This window comes from Phyllostomus hastatus, unplaced genomic scaffold, assembly GCF_019186645.2.
Source record: "Phyllostomus hastatus isolate PE091 unplaced genomic scaffold, TTU_PhHast_1.1 phas_contig_36, whole genome shotgun sequence".
In the NCBI taxonomy this organism is placed as follows: Eukaryota; Metazoa; Chordata; class Mammalia; order Chiroptera; family Phyllostomidae; genus Phyllostomus; species Phyllostomus hastatus.
Genome location: NW_025333862.1, coordinates 4,108,941 through 4,122,450, shown reverse-complemented (window position 1 = coordinate 4,122,450; position 13,510 = coordinate 4,108,941). Strand labels below are relative to the sequence as shown.

General features: G+C 53.0%; 1 protein-coding gene across 3 annotated transcripts; it reads left to right on the top strand.

Annotated features, from left to right (window-relative positions):
- The first annotated feature begins 1,983 nt into the window (after positions 1-1,983).
- Positions 1,984-11,989, top strand: REN (renin). 3 transcript variants are annotated; one of them, XM_045841551.1, is made up of 10 exons: positions 1,984-2,102; positions 5,122-5,272; positions 5,795-5,918; positions 6,493-6,578; positions 7,545-7,741; positions 9,493-9,501; positions 10,024-10,143; positions 10,556-10,700; positions 10,920-11,018; positions 11,649-11,989. In XM_045841551.1, the coding sequence occupies exons 1-10, from the start codon at positions 2,005-2,007 to the stop codon at positions 11,808-11,810; spliced, it is 1,191 nt and encodes a 396-aa protein (XP_045697507.1). In that variant the 5' UTR covers positions 1,984-2,004; the 3' UTR covers positions 11,811-11,989. The 3 variants fall into 3 exon arrangements, with proteins under 3 accessions (XP_045697507.1, XP_045697505.1, XP_045697506.1); XM_045841549.1 differs by having other exon boundaries at positions 6,493-6,611; XM_045841550.1 differs by lacking the exon at positions 9,493-9,501 and having other exon boundaries at positions 6,493-6,611.
- Positions 11,990-13,510: the final 1,521 nt, after the last annotated feature.

Here is a 13,510-nt window from a genome sequence, read left to right as displayed (position 1 = left end):
TTAGATAGCATTGTGACAGCTGTCACATCAGTGGGCATTTAAAAACTATCAAAATTGGTGACTTTTTTGTGTAGCCACTTTAACATTGAAGATGGAAGAAAATGTGCAACATTTCAGCATATTATGCTTTATTATTTGAAGAAAGGTAAAAACACAACTGAAACACAATAAGAGATGTGTGCAGTGTATGGAGAAGGTGCTATGACTGATCAAATGTGTTGAAAGTGGTTTGGGAAGTTTCATGCTGGCAATTTCTCGCTGGATAATGCTCCACGGTCAGGTAGACCAGTTGAAGTTGATAGTGATCAAATCGAGACATTATTTGAGAACAATCAATGTTATACCACACAGGAGACAGCCAACATACTGAAAATATCCCAATCAATAGTTATTAGTGAAAATGAACAATGTGCCTTTTATTTTATGGAAAAAACTAACTGGACTTTTTGGCCTATCCAGTATTTTATGTTTGCATTGTGATGAGACCACTCTATCTCCACAAGAGCAGAAACCATGTTTATTTTTGCCACCTTTGTGACTCCAACATCTTGAAATGTTTTTGACAAAACAGAAATGCTCTGTGAATATTTTCCAATGAATGAAAGAGCACAGAAACCTCTAGGATTCTTAATAAAGTCAATCTGACAAGACCAATCCACTGCCAGCCACCATGCCTATAAATTCTTCAGTTAGAGTTTACACCAAGACATATCAAATTCTCCTATCATTTGGTGAGGGTGTTATAATTTTGGAGGCCCAAACATTCATCAGTAGACACGTTAGCAACAGAGATGAGCTCCTCTGATTAAGTCTTTACTGTCTGCCCTGGCCTGTGTGGCTCAGTTGGTTGGAGTGTTGCCCCGTTGCCCAAAAGGTCGGCAGTTGGATTCCCAGGCAGCGCATGTACTTAACCTAGGTTGTGGGTTCTATCCCTGTTCAGGGTGCATACAGGAGGCAACCGAGAGATGTTCCTCTCCCCCACCCCCAACTCCTTCCTCTCTCTCTAAATATCAATGGACATATCCTTGGGTGAGGATTCAAATAATAAATACAACAAAATCTATAGAGGGAACATTTTTAAAAAGGCTTCACTGCCCACAGTTGGTGCAGAGAGCACTCTGCACTCTGAAGGCACAGAACAAATACTACAGTGTCTGAGCGGGAAGGCACCCTGGGGCGACCAAGCATCTGCTTCATTGCACATATTTAGGAACTGGGACCCAGAGAGGGGAGAGAAGGGGCCCAGTGTCACACAGCAAGTTGTGGTAGAATCAGAACTAGAAGTTGGAAAAGCAGCTGCCCCACCTCACTCTTCTGCTGAAGCCTCCCCAAGCCCCTGAGAGCTGCTCTTCCCTTCCATCAACACTAGGTCCACAGAGGGCAGGGCCCCCGCCTGCAGTTCCCGGCTTCCTGAGGGCCTGCTAGGCGCACTTCCCCATGGCCACTGCTGACAGGCACCTGGAAGGTGGCAGCAGGGAGGTCTGGGTCTGTCAGGGAATAAGCCAGGAGGAGACACCCATGTTGCAGATGGGAACACTAAGATGCGGTCTGGCAGAAGCCAGCTGAGGCATAGCCAAGGTGAACACAGAAGCTTCAAGGGCACAGGGGTGGAAGCTTGCTGGGGGATGGAAGCTCAGGTTGTATGCCAATCCCAGCCCTGACTTTGCTCGTGAGCAGGGCTGTTTCTCATTGGCCTCTGTCCCCTCTGGGGGTCCAGGGCCAGGTCAAGTCTGCGCTGCTGCCGTCACTGGGTGTAACAGTGCATTCCCACAGCCCCACTTCCTCTAGCTCCTCCGCCCCATGTGGGAAACCTGCTCACCCTTCACCCACCTAGCTCAGTCCCATGGGTGGTTTACTACTGGATGCCCTGTCATCTGCCCCAGGGCAATAAATCAGAGCAGAGCAGAACTGCCACCGTCCCAAGTGTGGAGAGTATAAAAGAAGGGTTCTGGGAGCCACAAGGCTTCATTGGATCCCCAGGAGAGCCAGAGGCCCAGAGGAAGCATGGACGGAGGGAGCAGAATGCCTCACTGGGGCCTCCTGCTGGTGCTCTGGGGCTCCTGCACCTTCAGTCTCCGCATGGACGCTGGTGCCTTCCCACGGTAACTGGAGTGAGGTGGGGTGGCAGGGGCGTTTGGGTTTCCACCTTCCTAGTAGTCCTGCCTTTCAGATATGTGATGTCATCCGGTCCCCACAACCAGCTGGGTGGGGAGGTATAGCCCCACTCGGGGAGGTCAGGCCACTCATCCAATGTCACACAGCCAGTAGCGGCACTAGTCAGGCCTGGAAACTGCCTTTTGCTTCCTGCACAGAGCACCACACCAGGCGCTGTGGGGGACTTGGGGAGGGTTAAGACAGGCCTTCAAGCTCCTCTTCTGACTCTTAGGAAGGGTGTGCTTTGGTGAAGTCTGCTAGGGAGGAAGCACGAGACAATGCTTAAATACAAGGCTCCTAGAGCTGAATTTCTTGGTTTAAATTCCGCTGCACCAATAGAACTACTGTTACCAGCTCTGGAACCAGGGGCCAGTTACTTAACTTCTCCAGGTCCCAGTTTACCATTTTTGCAATAGGGGTAATAGCAGCACCTACTTCACTGGAGCTGCTTTGAAGATTTAGTGACATAGTCCTCAGCATGATGCCAGTACTCGGGCAAAACCCAGCTAAACCCAGCTGTCGTGGTGCTACAGCGTGGGTTGTCACAGAGGTCGAAAGACAGGCTTAAGCAGCCCAGAGAAGGGAGGAGAAAGACTAGCTCACATCCATATGCGGTGCCAGGCTCTGGGGGAACAAGCAATCCATTAGGACCATAACATGGAGGGGCAGAGTGGGACAGGGCCCCGTGGAGAGAGAGGTTTCTGTTTGGGGAGTGCAGAGGGACCAGAAGATCTTAGGTAAAAGGTCAAGTTTTACTAAAAGTAGCAGTTGCTAAGCTTGTAAAACACTTAGGGTTTCACAGGATTGTTCCCTATATCTTATCTCAAATCATCCTCCCAACAATCCCATTTTACAGGTGGGGACACTGAGGCTCAGGGAGGTCACACAGAGGCCAAACCTCGATGCGCATTGCTCCTTTTGTTTCCAAAGCCTCTTCCCTGCTCCTGGGCTCCCAGAGAGTAACTGGGTTTGGGGGCATGGGGTGAGAAGCTGGGGGTGTCCCAGCAGCAGGTGCCTAGGTGCAGCCTCCACCCCCAGGGTAAAGGCAGAGAGAGGTAAAAAAAAAATTCTCCCTTGTTCTCTTCAAAAAGAGAAGGAAACTTGGATGAGGCCAGGAGTGAAGAGGGAGTCAGGACTTTGGAGCCCAGCTACAAGGATTTTTGCCACCCGCTACGGGGTGAGCATTATGCCAGACGCTTTGGGAGACCTGAACACAGGACTCTATATTCTCACGGCGCTTTCATGGCCTTTTACATCCACAATTTACATGTATTGAGCTGAGGGCAGCTCATTTAATTTGTGCAGTGATTCTCTGAGGTAGGTGTTGCCGTTAAGTCCCTTTGTAGAGAGGAGTTCACCGGGGCTCAGACAGGACCCAGAGAGGACGAGCGGGTTGCTCAGAAGTACGCAGGGAGTAAGGGACTCAAGTATGCCCCCACCACCACTGCGCTCACCGCCAGGCCACACCACCTCTGTGAGCAGTGCTGGCGGCGAGCACCCGGGGAGCACGGGGAAGGAGCCCGGGCACAGGTGAGGCCAGCATGAGCGGGAGAGCATGGGCGGGTGAGCATGGGTGGGTGTCCTGGAAGTGAGGGTGAATGCTGGGCTTTGAAGGATCGAAGGGTGAGAGAACTGTGGGGGTGGGAAGGGGAGGAAAGGAGCTCTCTGAAAGGAGAACACTGAAAGCAAAGGTCTAGAGCGGAGGCTGTTCAAATAGTGGGAAATGCACCCTCTTCGGGGTCAAGCCTTCTCTGCTCCTCCGTGTCCCCATCTGTAAAATGGGAATAATAAAATTACCCACCTTGTGGGATGGCTGAGAATCGAAAAAGATCATAACTGTAAAAATACTTGTTGAGCAGCAAACTGAGACATATGACAGGTCATGTCCGTTAAAATATCACACTGACAGGCATATGAAGCAGGACTTCCACGTGGAACATAAAAGTGGGATTCATACTCATGGGCTTAATGGGGTGTGTAGAATGGGGGAGACTGTGAGCACAGGAGGGCTGGTGGCTGAGGGATCCTCTGTCAGCTGGACTGCAACCTTGGGACCCCCTTTGCCCACTAACAGTGGGAGGCGTTGGCAAGCAGCCTTCACGTCAGAGCACGGGGGCCCTATGCGGGCAATGCAGGCCACACTGCTGGGAGTCCCCGTTCCAGCTGAACCACCTCATCCCGTGGACCGCTATTTCCCCCTCACTGAGGACAACCCTAGTCTGCAGTTGTCACGAGGGCTACGTGTGCTGCGAGTTCTTCAGGTCTCTAATTCTGCCTCCCAAAGGTGGTAGGAAGGTCTCAGGAAGAGGCCAAGGGACTGGGGTTAGCCTCAAAAAGGCACATCTTTCCAAGGACAGGGTGCACAGGCATTCTAGAAATGCTGACCTCTCTTCCTCTGCCCTACCCAGTTCCTTGGTCCACTGCACCCGACTGTCCTGGCTGGGCACCTGCCCTGGTCATTGCCATGGAGCCCCTCAGGCTGCTGCGGGTGTCTGCTGCCACCTACAGGCCCCTAGTGGCACTGCCTCCTTCTGTCCAGCTGGAGGGAGCACTCCCACCCAGCCTGATCTAGTTAGAGGGACTATCATTGTATTTCCTTCTGTCGCCTCCTGTCCCTGGCTCCTTCAGGGCAGCAAGGACCTTTATCTTTATATCTCTAGTCTCCAGCTCAGCACAGGCATAGAGGAAGTGTTCGACACGTGGTAATGAAGTGAATGAACGAATGAACGAACAGCCTTGCCGTGATCAAAATTAGACAACAGGAGGAAGGCAGTTGAGGGGTATTTAATACTAGTGCAGGTGGCTCATGGAGGTTTGTAAATTCTTCTTCAGAGGCTTAAGGGCACAAGAGTCATTCTTAGGTGCTTGGGCCTATGTTAAGGGTTATGGTCTTAGATGCTCCAGGGACTCCCATTATTGTAGGGGAGTACAGAGTTCCTCTCTTTTTCAACCTTCACTCTGGGCCAGGATCTTCCTCAAGAAAATGCCGTCAGTTCGGGAAAGCCTGAAGGAGCGCGGCGTGGACGTGACCAGGCTCCAAGCTAAGGGGAGCCAGTTCTCGGAGAGACTCTCCTTCAGCAACAGCACGTCCCCCGTGGTCCTCACCAACTACCTGGACGTGAGTGCCCTTGCTCCTGTGCTCGCCTTTCTCTCTTGGGCCTAGGGCTTTGTCCGCTCCTTCTGGGCTCTTTGACTGAGTTGCTGTGGAGCACTAGGCACACTACCAAATTCCCATTTTGCAGCTGGAAAGCCTGAGACACAGAGGGCAGGTCAGGTGTGGAACTCAGGTAGTCAGGTCCAGGAGTCACTGGTGGGTAGGAGGGGTGTGATGAGTAGGAGGAGAGGTGTGAGAGTGTGTGTGTGACCTTATATGCAGGTTTCCATGACCAGGCTCAGCACAAACCACTGCTTACCGAGTCCATGCTTCCTCAAGGGGTGGGGACCTTCCTACTTCGTTTCCAGTACGTTCATTTTGCCCTCTTGTCTCGCTTGCTGGAAGTCACAGACAGCGCCAAGCCTCCCATCACAGGCTGTGTGATCTGCCTAATTTCACCCTGAGTGACAGGGGCGGTATCAAGCCAGACCCTAAGGCCCAGGCTCCCCAAGTCTCTCCAGCTGCCTCTTTCTTCCATCCCTATAGACCCAGTACTACGGTGAGATTGGCATCGGCACCCCACCCCAGACCTTCAAAGTCATCTTTGACACGGGATCAGCCAACCTCTGGGTGCCCTCCACCAAGTGCAGCCCTCTCTATACAGCCTGTGGTGAGCCCCAGACCCCTGCCTGGGCAGCCCTGCCTGGGCAGCCCTGCCTGGGCAGCCCTGCTCACGTGTGGCTAAAACCCACCTGCTGCCACTGGTGCGCCTTCCTGTCTGCCTCTGTTCCTGCTGCCCCTGAGAGGAGAGAGGAGAGGGTCCTTCCCCACCGCCCCATGAGGCCATCCAGGTAGAACAACAAGGACAGCTTCAGGACACCCCAGGAGGCCACTTCGACCCTTCCTGAGGCCCCCCAGGCACTTGGGCTCTTCCAGCTCTGTCCTCAGTCAACAACTTATTGAGTGCTTACCATGACCAGAATCTTCTCCTTACCCCAGTGTTAGAAATTACTTTAAAATGCTTCATTTGAGACAAAATTCTCAGACATAGGCACATAACAGGGGCCCAAGAAACACAGTCCCTGATTGGTAAAACACCTTTTTCCAAGCCTCCCACTGACCTCAGGACCACCTCATCCCTGCACTTAAGTCCTTAAACACTCAGGCCGCACCCACACGCACCTGCCTTCGAGCCCCCTGTCTGGACCTCCCCGGGACAGACCTCAGCCTTTTCCCTCTGCCAGAGATTCACAGCCTCTACGACTCCTCAGAATCCTCCAGCTACATGGAGAATGGGACTGAATTCACCATCCACTATGGATCCGGAAAGGTCAGAGGCTTCCTGAGCCAGGACACGGTGACTGTAAGTGGCACCAGCCTGGGTCATCTGACCCCTGCTCTTCTTGTCCCCAGACCTTTCCTGCCACTCTAGGGTCCATACGTGGGGAAGGTGTCACCCAGTTCACCTTGGGGTCTGGGGACAGGCTCTGCCACTGGACAGAGCAAACCTGAGCTCCTGGCTCCACGCTGGGTGGTTTATAGAGGCTTCTGCCTCTGACTCGCACATGGGATTTGTCTGAGCCCCACAGCCTCCAGTCACGTAGCCTGCCTGGGGTCCCCTGCTCTGACTGAGCCTTCATCAGATCCTAGACTGAAGTCAGGGTCAGGGTCAGGGTCAGCAGTAGCTGGCACTGTGGTCAGGGGCAGTTTTTGGGCCAGGCATAGGTAGGTTCTAAGGTCATAGTTAAGGCTAGAGTTTAAGATTAACAGGGCCTGGTTTTTCTTTTCCATTTGGCCTGTGTCTGACCCTTTCCCCTTTCTAGGTTTTCTCCAGCCCCTGCTCTGTCAGAGTTAGGGAAGGGCTACTCATGGAACCTGAGAGGAAATCGGTGTGGACCCTTGCCCCTCTGTAGAGTCAAGGGAAAGGAGAACAGAAGGCAGGCCTGGCTCTGCTGAAGAAGAGCCCACAGTGGGGGCGGGGCACTGAGACCCAGTCCCGCTGAAGCGAAAGCTGGGCCTCTGGGGAGGAGGTGCAGGAGCTCATGGCATCTTGACAGTAGCACCTTCTTAGTCTCTGCCGCTTCCAGTCACTGGGCAACTTCAGTTCTCTGTAGACCCAACAGCCTAGATGCATATTAGGAATCAGGATACGTGTGGGGGTTGGTGAAATGGTCTTACCCCAAAATGCTATTGCTGGAGCATGTGCATCCCTAAGGGCCCCACTCTGGAAGCCTAGACTAGACCTGGGTGGGGAGTGGGCAGAGGGTTTGGTCTCCTCTGGTCCTTCTTCCCATAGGTGGGTGGAATCGAGGTGACCCAGACGTTTGGAGAGGTGACGGAGCTGCCCCTGATGCCCTTCATGCTGGCCAAGTTTGACGGTGTCCTGGGCATGGGCTTTCCTGCACAAGCTGTTGGGGGAGTCACCCCCGTCTTTGACCACATCCTCTCGCAGAGGGTGCTAAAGGAGGATGTCTTCTCTGTCTACTACAGCAGGTGGGCCTAGACTCCGGGGCAGGGGAAGGGAGAAGGAGGAGGCAGGGGAGCTGGCAGAGTATGAGGAATGCTGGAGCAGAATTTTGATGTTTTCACAATTAGGTGGTATTCAATCTGTATGTGGAGCTGCACTATCCAATATGGAAGACACCTCTTAAATTTAAATAAATTAAAATTAAATAAAATTAGGCATTCAGCTCCTTAGTTGCACTAGCCACATTGCAAGTACTCAGCAGCCCAGAGGCTATTGGCTACCACACTGGATAGTATAAACACAGAGTATTTCCATCATTGTAGAAAGTTCTGTTAGCACTGCTCTAGAACAAGAGGGGAATGTGGGGTGGGGTCACGGGAAGTAAGGCACTGCTGTGACCTGTGAGGGTCCCTGGTTCCTCTCTCACACACAGGGAGCTGACGGCATTCATTCATAATTCCTTCGTTTATTTGCTTATTCAGTGATTCAATAAATATTGGGCACCTATGTGCCAATCACCATGCGAGGTGCTGAGGGCATCGCCACAAATACAATGTACAGGACAGAGTTCTGCCCTCACAGAGCCTGCAGTCTGGCAGGGAGGACACGGAACATGGCGACTTGGCGAACAGCGGCAGCGGCACAGGCCTAAAGCTGTAGGGGCTTTTCAGCTCCAGGCTGGGCTTCTGTGCAGGTCAGCCAGACTTGGGGAAGCTGTTGCCAGCTGTGTGGTCTGCTCTAAATGGTTGGGTTTAGAAAGATGGTGTGAGCTAGAGACAAGGATCATAAGGGCAAGGACACCAGGCCAGTGGCGTGAGGATGCAGGGGGAGGGTTAAACTCCAGAGAAACCTCAAAGGTAACATGAAGGAGTGTCTGGTTTGGTGAGAGAAAGGGAAGCACTGAGGAATGGCCACCAACGGGCTCTGCGGCTGGTGAGCTGGTTTAGAAGTGGAACAAGGCCAGACAGCAAGGCGTTCAGAGGTGACTGTGGGGATCAGAAAGTGAAGGGCAGATGCAGGCTGCTCTGAGAAGTTCGTGCATGGGGGGAATGTTAGGTAGGGGGCAGGCAGAGGTGAAGAGAGAAGCAGAGGAGGGTGGGCACTTCTAAATGCTAGAGGATGCCTGAGCATGCTTGTGGGTAGAGGAGAAGGCAATGGAAAGCACGGGGCTGAAAATGTGGGGAAACAGATGACGATGGAGGGCACAGGAGCCAGGAGACCACGGAAGGGAGGAGGATCCAGCAATGAGAAGAAGGCAACTTTGTTGACAGAGGCAACATCCAGAGAGATACTGAAGTATTGGGAGAAGGGCAGAGGGAACGTCTGCTAGCACACACACGTGTACTAGATTTGTAAAAATGCAATTAATTGCACTTACACAAATAGCATGTGCATAGCTACACACCTGTGTACACAAAAGCATGTACACATGCCTCCTGTTATGAACGTTGAAAACCCTATCTCTCTCACACACACACACACACACACACACTGGAAACCAGCCCCCAGGTAGGCCCTGAGCCATGGGAGTCACCGTGAAGAATGGTGGAAAGGAAGGCAAAGGGGATCCACTTCAGACTGGGCCCCAGGGGCCCCGGCTCCCATCCCCAGTCGCCCCACTCAGTGCCTGGGTGACTTCAGGCAAGTGACTTCACCTCTTGGTACACCCTTGCCCGGGGGGCAAGAAGAGTGCCGAATACCCACCCTGCCCAACATTAAGCTAGTGAGGCTCTCCTGAAACAAAAGCTTCCTTTTTGCTGTGTCTCTTTTTCTGCAGAAATTCCAAGTAAGGAGACGAAACTCCCCCACATGACCCTGAACTTCCAGAGCGTCTGGCCCAGAATCACACCCACCACCTGCCCAAAACTCACCTCACAGGCCCAGGCTCTGATGGATGCTGACGTACTGGGTCCCTCCTTCCTGCTCTCCTCCTGCCCATGCCCTCCCACCCCCACCCACAACCCCCACCCAACAGCTCCCCTGGGTCCCCTCCAATGTATCTGTTCAACTCACAACACAAACCAAGTGAAGGTGGGGCCGGTTTGTGTCCTGTTTGCATTCTGGCCTGTCCTGGTGCCTGTTCTTTCCTGTGACCTCCATAGGGATGCTTCAGCAGGTGCAGCTGGACTATCATCAGGGAACCTCCATGGGCTGGGCAGCGTGAGGGGCAAGAAAGGTGGAGAAGCGGCGAGTGCTGCAGCTTGCCAGCCTTGCCGTCCTTGCCTTCCTGGGCCCCACCTGCACTGGGGCCAGCTCCCCTTGTTGTTGGGGTCGATATTTCACCAAGAACTTCTGATCTTTCCTTTAGGAATTCCCACTTGCTGGGGGGAGAGATTGTGCTGGGAGGCAGTGACCCCCAGTATTACCAAGGGAATTTCCACTACGTGAGCATCAGCAAGACTGGCTCCTGGCAGATCAAAATGAAAGGGTCAGATCTCCCTAACCCTTCCCACTTTCCAAAAATGCTGCTGCTGTTAAGGGTGGGAGGGGGAACAGGCAAGGTTGCCATCCTGCCCTCTCTCCAATGCAGCGACTTCTTAAGGCGCAGCCCACATTTGTTCTCTGCCTGCTCTGTCCCGGGGTGGGGAACACTGACAGGGGAGGGGCGGAAGGGAGGGGCCTACTGAGAGAAGGTGTAGGGTCACCAAGCACACGCTGAGGGAGGGGCCAGTGCCTTTCCTCCTCCAGGTCCTGCCTTATCCATCCTTCGCTGCATCACTGGTCCACCCGCATGGCTCTCCATCTGCTGCCCTCACTCAGAAAAGCTGTGCAGCCTGGTGGTGCCTCATCAGCCTTCTGTCTGTCTGTCTGTCTGTCTGTCTGACTATGGCCTCTCCTAGGGTGTCTGTGAGGTCAGCCACCTTGCTCTGTGAGGACGGATGCATGGCAGTGGTGGATACCGGCGCCTCCTACATCTCAGGTCCCACCAGCTCCCTGAGGCTGCTCATGGAGACCCTGGGGGCCAAGGAGCTGAGTACAGATGAAGTAAGAACCTAGAAAGGCAGTGCTGGGGAAGAAGAGCGCTAATGTGTCCAGAACCCTAAATCTCCCCAGGCAGCATTAGGTCCCAAATGAGGCCATTCCAGGCCTCTCTTCCTCACCTCTCACACTCTTCAAATGTGGCTGGTTTCACCCTGGGTGGGGGCAAGCCACAAGCTGGAAGGTTTCCCACACTCAAAGGGCCTCCCTTAACTTTCCCCGCAGTACGTCGTGAACTGTAACCAGGTGACCACACTCCCTGACATCTCCTTCCACCTCGGAGGCAGAGCCTACACACTCACCAGTGCAGACTACGTGTTACAGGTGAGGTTCCAGTCTGCATCCTACAACAGGCAGGAAGGGTGGGCAGGAACCTTCAAAAAGGGACAAGTCATATGACAGATTACCTACTAGGCCAGCAATTCTCAAACTTGGCTCTCAGAGTTGCCCGGGAGCATTGAAAAATCCCAATAGCAAGCCACATCCCCTCCCTATTAAATCAGAACCTCTGGGGGTGGCACCTGGGCATCAGTGTTGTTAAAGCTTCCCAGGTGATTCCAATGTGCAGCCCAGTTTAGGAATCATTGTGCTTGGCTCCTTATGTCCGTTTCTCATCAAATGCTCCTAGTGATGCTACGATCCTGTACTGTAATCCCCCTTTTACACTCAATAGACTTAGGGATGTTAAATAACTTGCCTAGGATCAGAAGCTCTGCCAGACACTAAGCTCGTAATGCTGTGCCTGCTGCACTGTGTGTCCAGTGTCTAGCACAGTGCCTACATCCAGGAGGGGTGCTTCCATCGTGAGTTGAAAGAGCCAGAATGTAATGGACGTGCAGTGTGGAGAGGGTGGGGGGAGAGGGATATTGTTAAAGAGGCTCCCTAGGGTCAGGCAAAGTGAGGGCAGAATAGTCATGTGATGAGCAGTGGGGAAACCATGTTGCTTCCCTCCAGGACCCCTACAGTAATGATGACCTGTGCACACTGGCCCTCCACGGTCTGGACGTGCCACCTCCCACTGGGCCTGTCTGGGTCCTGGGCGCCAGCTTCATCCGCAAGTTCTACACAGAGTTTGATCGGCGTAACAATCGCATTGGCTTTGCTTTGGCCCACTGAGGCCCTCTGCTGCCCCAGCAAGGGCGGCAGCCCTAGCCCAGAGCTGAGACCGCCCCTGCCAGTGCTTGTGTCCTTGTGTTGGAGTACAGGGCATGGAGCTCCTCGTGGATCATTGACCTGCCCCAGCACCAGCTCTTCCCTGCTTTGAGGACAAACAGAATAAAGATTTCATGTTCATAGCCCTATTGCACCTGGGTCCACTAGGGTTTGAAACAGAGGGAGGGGCAACCACGTGATCACGTGCAGACAGGAATGTGGTGCAGAAAGACAAACATATTCACCTGATGCCTGAAGGCTCAAACAGACTTGTTTACACAAACTTGGGTGGGAAGTTTGCAGACAGCTGGCCCCTTGCCCCCTCCAGCCCCCAAAGGACCAAGGCTAATGCTGTGACATTACGCCGTGGGTCAGAGAGATGCTCACTCCCAGCTCATGGAAGCCAGCTCCAGGCTCAGGCTCTGCACTGCTGTGCTAGCCTGAAGCGGCAAGTGCTGTAGCTGCCAGCCCTGCCTCTCCAATAAGGCAGACACCAAACAACCACCCCCAACACCCCAACAGAGCCATTTACAGTGCAGTCCAAGGCACCATCACCTAAAAATGTGGCACACCAGAGATCTGATTGATACTCCCTTTTTACATGTAGGGAAACTGAGGCTCAGAAAATGGAAGGGATTTGGCTGAGATCGCTCAGTGGAGTGTGAAAAATCAAGGCTGAGACCCAGCCCATCAGACTCAGGCCCTAGGGCAGGGGGCGTCAAACTCATTTTCACCAGGGGCCACATCAGCCTTGCGGTTGCCTTCAAAGGGCCAAATGTAATGTTAGGACTGTGTAAATGTAACTACTCCTTAACTGGGGACAAGGAGCTCGCTGCTACCACCAATACAAACATGGTTCGGGCCACATAAAACAAGGTGGAGGGCCGCATTTGGCCCATAGGCCTTGTGTTTGCCACCTGTGCCCTATAGGCTTTCTACCTTCCCACATGCAGATGACTTTGACCTGGAAAGCCCCCGACACCCTGGCATGGGGCCATGTTCCTAGGCACACAGACTCACTGCTCACTGCATCTCATGGACTTGAGACAGGCTGAAGTCTTCTCCCAACTCCTACCCCTTGGGCTGTCTGCAGGGTTATCTAGCTCTGCAAACAAAGGCAGCCCACACTTGAATCCACTGATTCTGTCCCTCTTCGTGGTAGCTGCTCACCCATCTTTTGACCAAAAAGAGTGAGGCACTGAGTAGCCCAACCAGCACTCAGCAAACCTCACACCTGTAGAATGGCAGCCTCTGGAGACTGAGTGGAATCCCAGGGCTCCTCCACGGCAGCATTCCTGCATGGGCAGCGTCGTTCCACAGAGCCAAGAGCCGGATTCTTTGACTTTGTTTGCCTGCCTGGCTTTACTTTCTTACTGCAGAAAGAAGGGTGGGAGTCAGTGTCCTTTCTAACTCCACATCCTGGGGCTCCCTGACCTTAAGTATGCAGCTCTCCCCCATCATCTCCTACACTGTCCAATATGATAACCACACAGGGCTATTTACATTAAAATTCAATTATCATCCTAGTCACATTTCAAGTGCTGGATACACACATGTGGCTAGTGGCCACTGAACTGGACAACACGATATATAACATTTCCATAACCACAAAAATTCCTCTGGGCCGAGCTCAAAGATGGATTCTGACAGCAATAATGATTGGG